A 10,309-nucleotide genomic window follows, 5' to 3' on the forward strand; every position below is an offset into this window, starting at 1 on the left:
TATTGTTTCTCGCCGTGCTTATTTTCGCCGTTGCACTCAGTCATCCCTTCAGACGCATGTGGTTTTATGCGTATGTTTTTGTAAGTTAATTTAGTGCTTCTGTAATTTAACACGTGTAATCTGTTGCAGAAATATATACACGCGTACTGTCAAAATGAAGCTGTTAACACATAACATGTTAACGTCACACGTAAAAGGCGTAACTAAAGGATACCCGCTTATCATTAAGGTAAGCTTGAAAGCTCTATAAAGTTTTTTTTATCAAGCCCACTTAAAATAATCCAGAAACGTTTAGTATGAATCGGCATTTAAACCATGACTCTTTCTATTGTTATGTGAAGGCTACAGAGGTGAAAGTGAATGAAGTGGAGTTTAATCCTCAATTTGTTACCCGGATGATTCCAAAGCTGGAGTGGAGTGCCTTGATCCAGGCAGCAGAAGGGGTGAGTTTGCAGGTATTCAGTCATACATTTATTTACTTACTACGTGTTTTGTCTCTGGAGTTAGAGAATTTGTCATAATAGATGTTTTTCTTTAACAACAATATTGACTTGTATTTAAATGTTTTTCAACAGCTTGGACATTCGCAAGACCTCCCCAGCACGCTCATACCAAACTATGAAAACGATGACGATTTTTTGCGCAAAGTTCACAGAATTATGATGGAGGTGAGGAAGCAGTAGTCGTGCCAGGCCTTTTCCTATAAATAAATAGGGAAACAAACTAGTTTCATGCCATGTATTTTGTTTAAATGATTAAGTGCTGACAATTGTGTTGTCTACTTTCAGGTTGAGGTTATAGAGGGATGTTTACAGTGTCCTGAATCTGGAAGAGAGTTCCCCATCTCCAAAGGTGTTCCTAACATGCTGCTCAATGAAGATGAGTGAAAGGTGATGCTGATACACTCTTCACCCTGTTATCAAATTCCTACAGCATCCCAGACAAAATGTCTATACTGTGTACTGGACCTGAACGTTTGTTGGATGCAATTTTATGTTATTAAAAAGATTACAATATTTGATCACAATCCACGAATGTGTGGATTCAACTAATGTTTTTGTTTGTATTAGTTTCTTATCTGAATTGCCATTCTGTTGTGTACCTTATTAAATATTAAATACATTTGTATTAGTTATTCTTTATCAAACCATGTCTTTTCATTTAGTTGTGGTCACCATTTAAACTGAAATCTCAGTAATTCTTAAATATTAGAAATGGCAGGCATATGTTTTCTTTCAAAGAAAACACTTGGTTCTAAAAATGTAGATATGAACTTTAAAATATAAAACTTTAAATATAAAAATATTTTGTCTTTTCATTATGTTGTAAGAACTTTATCTAAATAGGCTTTATGCCCAGCTGCACTATTTCCTGAACTTCAGCCAGCTCCTTGTTTCCTGTCTGCCATTATTGGACAAACTGATTAATCCAGGTGTGTCTGATTATTGTTGTTGGACTACTGAGGTCAGGCACACCTGGATTAATCAGTTTGTCCAATAATGGCAGACAGGAAGAAGTGCAGCTGGGCATAAAGCCTATTGATTATTAAAACAAAACATATTAGTTATCTACTGTAGATCCGGGTTTTTTTAACTGAAGTTTGCGAACCCTAGTGGTTCGCGGTGGAACTGCCGAGGGTTCGTGTGTTTATATAAAAAAAAAACAATTAAATCATAAAACTAGGGCTGGGCATAGATTAATCTAGATTATTACACGGCTCTCTGGAATGCTTGATTCTGATTGGTCAGTTGAGACATTTGCAGGTTCGTTCTTTTCAAATAATAACCGCTCCAAAGTAATAACGCATAGCCGGTACTACTTGTACGAGTAAAATCGCTCCACGCCAATAAAGATTACTGTTTGGCGCCATCTTGTGACAAACACTGGACAACCACGACAAGACACAGAGAGCTTACTGAGACTGAACTTGACAAAATAGAGCATGACAGCTACGAAGCCAACACACAAAAAAATACAGAATGGGCATTAAAACTTCTCAAAGACTGGCTAAAAGAGAAAAAATGGAGACAGACAAGTATGAAGCAGAGGATCTTAATAAGGTATTACGATCATTTTATGCATCTGTGCAAAGTTTCGCGGAAGGATAAAAATGTTTATTTAAAACAAATATGCCAATAAAATGTTTAAAATTCATATTCATGTCCGTTTTTTTTCTTATGTGACAAGTAGCCGTGTAATAAGCGGGTCCGCTTCGCGTCGGGTCCTGATCACACTGTCGGGGCTTATATCCCGATAACTACCGGCTGCCTATATATTATCCCTTACTTAAGGGTGATAATCTAGATTAAGGGTGATAATCTCATACAAAATAAAAGTAATTTTTTGCATATAATATTAGCTTGTGCTGTGTTTAAATATTATGTATATTTAAAGACACACACACACATACATATATATATTTTAGAAATGTTTTATTTATATATGATTTTTATTTATTTATATAGAATATATAAAAATATAAATAAATATATATACACAAGTAAATGTTTCTTATTCTTCATATTAATTACACACAGCACAAACAAAATGTTATGCGAAAAATTACTTTTACTTTGTATGAGATTAATCTAAATTAATCAATGCACAGCACTACATAAAGCGTAAATAAAAAGTGCAATTAAAAAAATCTAACAAACGCAAACAAAATATATATTTCATACTATATAAAAAAAAGGAAACTCAGGCAAAATGCACAGATTAATGCAACAACACATGTTGTGTCTAGTTTAGGACAACACATTAAAGGTGTTGTCCTTAACTTGACACATTTCTGTGTTATAATTGGAACAACTTAACACACCTTGTGTTGTCCCTTTAATTTATTTGAACAAAAAATCAGCACAAAATGGCACATAATGTGTTAATAGTATATCACAAAACAATGTGTAAAAAATGTACTACTAGAAGGTCCAACAGGTAATATAATAATAACCAAAATACTACTCATAAAAACTTTTTAAAAATGGGAGGAATTTTTTTTTAAAGTTAAACATGCAAATTTAAGATATGTCAAATTTAAACATGTTTTAGATATTTACTTCATATAAATAATTTAGAATAAGAGGGGGTTTGGCTGACAAAAAAAGTTTGAAACCACTGACCTAGATAGACCCTGACACATTATTCCATTATTCGGGATTCAGAATGGTACTACTATAGCATTAGCAGGGGTGTCTAAACTTTATTTAATAGGGACCGGATTTGATATTCAAATTTGACACCTTTGTCTCAAATCATACCTCAAGTAAAATAAATAAATAACTTGATAAAACAATATAACCATAATGATACAGCGGTACTGCTAAAATGCATCTTATGCCCATACACTTTTTCTCCAACAAAGGGATTTTGGATTGTTGCAACTCTTCAGTGTTTACTTGAGGTCAGCTATAGTAGTTACTCTTGAGTAGAGCAGCCAAATATTTTTTCACATCACACAGAAAGCTCAAAGCAAGATGACGTGGCAAGGCGGATACTATATTTAGTTTAAGGGACGTTAAAAGGAAAGCACGGGATATGCTGTTTTCTATGCTCTATTTTTACATCTCATTTTGCCACACCGCAGCTAACCACCGGAGCAGCCCTGCAGTTTTCATTTACCCGCCACCAGATGGCGCTCGAGAGTTCAACTCGCCGTCGGGAATTTTCCACGTTTAAGTTCCAGTATAAAGATGAAGGTCTGAAGTCATGCTTGAACAAGAATAAAGTTGTGCTTTGGAAATTATATCAGCCCTTAAAAAATTCCAGCCCTCCGGTGTCTACTTTTTGGTTCCTAATATCTCATTTCTTCAAGGCTTCTCTCTTTGCTTGAAGTTCAATTACAGCCCTCCCAGCCAAACTATAATAATGTCATTAAAGAGAGGTGAAGAGAAGCCGTTTTTGAAAGATTAACGATCGTGTATTTGGTGAACTGTAATTAAAAATGAGAAGAAAGTGCAAGGAAAATAAGGAAGGGTGTATCTAAAAACTTACATTGGTTGGTCTATTCTTTTTTATATATATTAATATCAAGTAGATTCATGTTTAAAGGCATTAAATGGTTAACATGTAAAATTCATTGCTGCACTTAAACATTTCAGTTTAAACAACTTTATTCAATAAATTTAGCCTAAACGGTTTTTTAAGTTGTAAAAAATTAAGCTTAACTGTCTTATTTAAAATGTACCAACTCTTAATCAAGAAAGTTGAAGTGATTTGTTAATTCTTGTTGTTTAAACCTAAAATATTTAATTATTGTTTACAGTGCACGAAATTACAAATTTCAGCATGCTTATGAATTTGTATAAACAAGTAAACATTGTGGCAAAGATTGTTGTTTTTTTAGAAATGTGTCACAACCAACAGTGAACTAAATACAGTAAGCAGAAAACAAACTTTAAATAACATGTAATGGCCAAACATTAAAAGTTTTCATGTGACGTCATTTTAACATGAATTAATATTTAACTAGTTTGATTCTGCCTCTCTTATATCAGTACACGTATGTGTCGCGCGCTCACTCCATCTCTCTTTCTCTCGCACGCGCGCGCACACACACGGTCTCAAAACTTTAGAGACAACTTGTTAAGGCGGAGAGTAGGAAGAACATGTCGGTCGATTTAAACCCCCAAAGAAGGGCGTTGTGTTTTTAATTATATAGATGTGGTGAAATCAATCTCACCTTCAAAGACTCGCTTTACCTTCTGACGTGTTGATGGTTTTCTCGTTTCCCCCTCTGCTTTAAATGGATTATTCTTAGTCCAGCCTAGACTAGCATTTCTGTGAGTCACAATTGTTTATACCAAGTCCAGTTCAACCTGGCGCTGTTGGAGACATCATCCTTTTTCATGGGATCATTTTATTTTCCTATTGCAACTTTAGCGGCTTGACCGAACATTTGGACGACAGATATGCTTGACTCAGTGCTGAAAGAAACCGAAATCGAGGAGAAATAAAATGGGATCTGATCTCTTTTAATCGAATGGTGTAGCTGTCATGGGAAAATAACTGGAGAGCAACCTTAAAAGAAAGAACTAGAAGTACTTTCTGAAGCTCAAAGTCAACCGCAAGAATTCAAAGCAGCACTTTTTTTATCCTTGGATACCAGACAAGCATGAGGGACTATTCCGTTTATTACCTTACCGGTAAATACTTAAAATCCAGGCAAGCGTGATGGGAAAGCAATGAAAAGGTCTGTTTATACATTCCTATAGTTAATATCACAATGTGGTGTCGCTTTAAGATATTTATCGTACTGGGTGCAAAGATTAGGCCTTTATTTCAACTCCTTTTTACTTGAAGATAACAATGCACTTGGCGCACTTTGCAAATCTTTATTTTATGTGAGCGTATAAAATTATATGCATTATTTACATCATAGGCAGTGCAGGAAAGAGTTGCATATAACGGTTTAGTCCATTCACCTGGTAAGTAAAGTACATGCTGTGAGCAGCGCAACCTACGCACTTTGGGTTTGTCCCACACTGCGCGCGCTGCGCCGGCGCGCTCTCCAAGGAAACCCAGACCCAGATCCCACAGCAGATCCTCTCATCCTGTAAATCAATCATGTGGTTCATCAATCTGGCTTTGCTGGTTCTCAAACTATCCGTGTCTGCGGAGGGATTCTCCACGTGCCAGTCCTACAACTTGGACGACCACAAATCCAAAAGGATCGAGGCGGTGCGCGGGCAGATTTTGAGTAAGCTGCGCATCCGAAGTCCACCGGAACCCGATCCCAGTCCGACGCCGGTGTCGGTACCGACGGAGGTGATGTTACTGTACAACAGCACGAAAGAGCTGCTGAAGGAGCGCGCGCGCCAGGCCGAAGCCGCGTGCGATCTGGAGAGCAGCGAAGAGGATTACTATGCGAAAGAAGTACAGCGGGTGAATATGATACCACAGCGCACCGAAACGAGTGAGTGCATTGGATTTTATTAGACACGAGTTGTTAATGCACTGTTTGAAGAATGCATGGTGGATCTAAATGTGCAAACAAAAGTGCTGTGCCATCCATGCTTCATGCATACAATTATTTTAGTATCCATGTAGCCAAAAGTTTTGCAAAAATTGGGATTGGTTAAAAAAAGTTTTAAAGAACACAAACAGCTCATACTTGGATGTTTTTTGCATTATAAAAATATAATTCTGTTTTTAATGCACAATTTTTATTTTTATTTTGTCGTGTTAGTAGTGTTGATCTTCAATGTGATGTAACTAAGATAATTTCTGTTAGGCAGCTTTAGTTAAATAATGAGTCTCAATGAGGCTTAAGAAGACTTCACGGGGTTAGTCAGTGCATCTGCCGTTTTTGGCAGTGCAGCAGGTTTTATTTCCTTGAGGTCCATCTAAAAACCAAACTCAGACCACAGTGTGTAAACATTAAGACCTTGAATCCTGCTTCTGTCCCACAGACTCGATTAATCAGAGTCCTCACAGCCCATACTTCAGGGTGGTGGGTTTCGATGTCACCAACGTGGAGCGAAACTCGAGCACTTTGGTTAAAGCAGAATTTCGCATCTTCAGAGCGCCAAACCCGCAGGCGCGCACGACAGAGCAACGCGTGGAAATATACCAAGTGAGTGAACTTCCCAGACAATAGGTTATAACTCAACAAAGACTTTAATTATCCAGAAGTCCATGGAGCATAAAAGTGAATTATTGCCAATGGTGGCCCAAGCAGATGAGAAAAAAATAGATGATAAATCTTCCTCACATCCATAGATTCTTAAATCTGATGATGTGAGGGCTCCATCTCAGAGATACATCGATTCTAGAACAGTCGATCCGCGTGCCAAGGGGGCGTGGTTGTCTGTCGACGTCACAGAGACTGTAAAGGAATGGATGGCGTTCAGAGGTCAGTAAGTTCATTCTGGGTCTTGAACATATATTTACTGCATGTTAAAGCAAGAGGAACATTCAAGAGATGAATTTCCTTCTTTTCTCTCTCAGAAAGAAATCTTGGACTTAAGATCAGTGTACACTGTCCCTGCTGCACATATGTCCCCGCCACAAACAACATCGTCCCTAACAAGAGCGAAGAGCTGGAGGCCAGGTTTGCAGGTTGTTATCCTATTTCTATTTTACCCTGACACATAAAACTGATGTGATGTCATATTTAAAAACATGATGCATGATGTAAAATGTTACAATGTTGCAAATGTTTGCAAAATATGCCAGCATTCAATGTTTTTCATATTTTATAATAAATTAAATAAAACATTTTATAACATTTTATTACTTTTTTTAATGGATGACTTAGACTAAATAATGAACAAAAATCTGTCAATAAGAAATTATGTTAGTACTGTTTAAAAACCATCCCAGGGTGAGACCTCAAAAAGCTTTTCGATAAAATACAATTTAGCAAATTCGAGGCAAATGGTGACTAGATTCACTGAAGATGCTAAAATCAACAGCAATTTTTTCCAGAAATACTTTTTGTTATGCTGGTTGTCACATCCTGACAGCAATCACTAAGTAAAGTGGTCTAAATACATTTTCATGGAAGGTGCAGGATCATAAAGTGTTCATCAGCTGTCAATCTTAAAGAGACACTCCACTTTTTCTGAATAAATGCTCATTTTTCAGCTTCCTTAGAGTTAAATATTTGATTTTTACCGTTTTGGAATTCATTTAGCCGATCTCCGGGTCTGGGGCTACCACTTTTAGCATAGCTTAGCATAATCCATTGAATCTGATTAGACCATTAGCATCATGCTAAAAAAAAACCTATTTAAAACTTGACTCTTCTGTAGTTTCATCGTCTACTTAGACCGACGTAAAATTAAAAGTTACGATTTTCTAGGCCGATATCACTAGGAACTATACTCTCATTTTGGCGTAATAATCAAGGATCTTTGCAGCAGGTGCAATGATATTATGCAGTGCCCGGAAATAGCCCCCTTAGTAACTTTCAATAGCAGAGGACTATAAGTGGAGTGTCCCTCTAAGGTAATATTATATCAAAACAGTCATGAAGGTAAATGTTTTAATTGAGTTATATATGTCATCTAAAGGCTGAATAAATCAGCTTTCCATTGATATATGGTTTGTTTGTTAGGATTGCACAATATTTGGCTGAGATACAACTATTTGAAAATCTGGAATCTGAGGGTGCAAAAAACGAAATTGCCTTTAAAGTCTTAAGCAACACATATTACTGATAAATACTTTTTGATATATTTACGGTAGAAAATTTACAAAATATCTTCATCGAACATGATCTTTACTCAATATCCTGATGATTTTTTACATAAAAATTATTTTGACCCATTCAATATACCCGTGCAAGTTATGACTGATTTTGTGATCCACGTTCAAATATGATTTTATTTATAAAAGCAAAGTTTTGATATTTGAGCTAGCTTCATCAGGGCTAGTTTTGATTGGCTATTGAGATGGTTTTGTTATGCAGATCTGGCAACCCTGCATGTTTTGTTATGCCATGATGCAGACAAACAGAGACTACCTTACATTTCTCCTGACCTGAACAGACAAAACATGGCACAAGAAAAGGTAAAAACAGAGGCTTAGAAACGGCTATAAAGAAAAAATGTCTGCATCGAGAAATAGCTAAAAGCAGAGTTCACATTTTTTGGAACAAGTGGGATCATATGCTTTCAAAGCTAGCTTACTATTGGTTAAAAACTGCCTATCGTACCTTTATTTATTTTATTATTACTTTTTTATAATACAATGTGAAAATTGCAAGCCTATTAAATATACATTTTTTTTTGAATATTTCCCACAATTGTTTAAAATCACCAAAAATGTAATTAAACAAATGAAAGTAAGAACATTTTGTACAAAAAGTTATGTGCAAAAGTAGAAGATCTTGAATTCTTGATGTTCATCCTGAGATGCTTTTCGAACATAAGTTTTTACATATAAAGGACACTTGTTGGCTGCTTTTCCTTCCTGCATTTTAAAGCATTTAGGCATAAACTTCAAGCATAATCAATCGATTTTAGTACTGATGAAAAATTAAATGCAATGTGTCCAAAAGCAGTATTTAAAACTTTTATGCAAAAGCTTATGCAGCTTATAAGTAATTTTATATTTCCCCTTCAACCATATCCCCAGGGATTGATGATGACATCATAAAGGTGAACCGAAGACCCGGTGCGACTAAAGGACAGATTGAATTCAGCACTAAAACGCCACACTTGATACTGACCCTGTTACCCAGTGACCGCCTGGACAACCCAACCAGGAAAAACCGCAAGAAGAGATCAGCGGCAAACACATCTATATGCTCACGGTATGGAGAGAGATTGAATGAATCAAATGCATTTATCTCAGATCATCTGCTTGAATGCTAGAAATGTTATGGACAAAATCTCACATGCCCAAACGCAACACATGCAATAACTTGCCCGGGGAGTGTCATGTCTAATACTGTAAACTACATTTAGTCTGTCATGGAATTAAATGCTCATTTTTCCACATGAGGTCTCTGTGCCTCTGTTCAAACTTTTGGAGAAGACATGACATCAATCTGAAAAATATAGATGACTTATAGTAATCATTTGATTTCGCGTAGGACTGACCAGGGCTGCTGTCTGAGGTCTCTCTACATTGATTTCCGTCGGGACTTGAAATGGAAGTGGATCCACGAACCGAAAGGGTACAAAGCAAATTTCTGTGCAGGGAACTGCCCTTACCTGTGGAGCACAGACAATCACTACAACATGGTGAGCATCTGGGTTGCCAAGTCTGTAAAATGCAATTTTTTTGCATTGCATTATTCATTTAGCTTACATTATGCCTTTTATTACACTCAGATTCTTCCGCTGTATAACAAGATGAATCCAGAAGCGTCCGCGTCTCCATGTTGCGTACCACAGGATCTGGAGCCCCTCACCATCGTTTATTTCCTAGGCCGGACCCCTCGCGTTGAACAGCTCTCCAACATGGTGGTCCGGTCCTGTAAGTGTCGTTGAAGCAGCGGAGAGAGAAAAGAAATACGGATGAAGAGGTGGATGAGTAAAACCACAACTGACAAGAACAATACTTAAATAACGAACAATATTTCTTACAGTACGAACCTATGCGAGTTTGGGGAGTTGTCGGGAGGAATATCATATATCTTAAGCATCTTAAGTACAGTAGACACATCCTGCATCGGTCATATTTTAATAGAAGAGCTTTTAGACAGCAATATCAGTGACTCGGAAAATATACGCCAACAATAGTTTTCAAACAAAGTTTATTGTAGAATTGTTTATTTTTGCAATTTGCAAGTGTAAATAGTTTTTGGTGAAGTTTATATTTGATTATTTCCTTAAAACAATAAATTTCGATTATGTAA

General features: G+C 36.5%; 2 protein-coding genes across 3 annotated transcripts; both read left to right on the forward strand.

The window, feature by feature from the left end:
• The first annotated feature begins 16 nt into the window (after nucleotides 1-16).
• trmt112 (tRNA methyltransferase activator subunit 11-2) lies at nucleotides 17-1,126 on the forward strand. Of its 2 annotated transcripts, none has more exons than XM_065263839.2 (4): nucleotides 17-229; nucleotides 342-455; nucleotides 576-668; nucleotides 789-1,126. In XM_065263839.2, exons 1-4 carry the CDS (start codon nucleotides 155-157, stop codon nucleotides 885-887), a joined length of 381 nt encoding a protein of 126 aa, XP_065119911.2. In that variant the 5' UTR covers nucleotides 17-154; the 3' UTR covers nucleotides 888-1,126. The 2 variants fall into 2 exon arrangements, with proteins under 2 accessions (XP_065119911.2, XP_065119912.2); XM_065263840.2 differs by having other exon boundaries at nucleotides 342-443.
• A 3,417-nt stretch (nucleotides 1,127-4,543) lies between these two features.
• tgfb5 (transforming growth factor, beta 5) lies at nucleotides 4,544-10,309 on the forward strand. The gene is made up of 7 exons (XM_065263949.2): nucleotides 4,544-5,914; nucleotides 6,411-6,574; nucleotides 6,721-6,853; nucleotides 6,949-7,059; nucleotides 9,082-9,259; nucleotides 9,542-9,692; nucleotides 9,783-10,309. The coding sequence occupies exons 1-7, from the start codon at nucleotides 5,566-5,568 to the stop codon at nucleotides 9,939-9,941; spliced, it is 1,245 nt and encodes a 414-aa protein (XP_065120021.1). The 5' UTR covers nucleotides 4,544-5,565; the 3' UTR covers nucleotides 9,942-10,309.

The sequence above is a fragment of the Paramisgurnus dabryanus genome, chromosome 16, assembly GCF_030506205.2.
Source record: "Paramisgurnus dabryanus chromosome 16, PD_genome_1.1, whole genome shotgun sequence".
Classification (NCBI taxonomy): Eukaryota; Metazoa; Chordata; class Actinopteri; order Cypriniformes; family Cobitidae; genus Paramisgurnus; species Paramisgurnus dabryanus.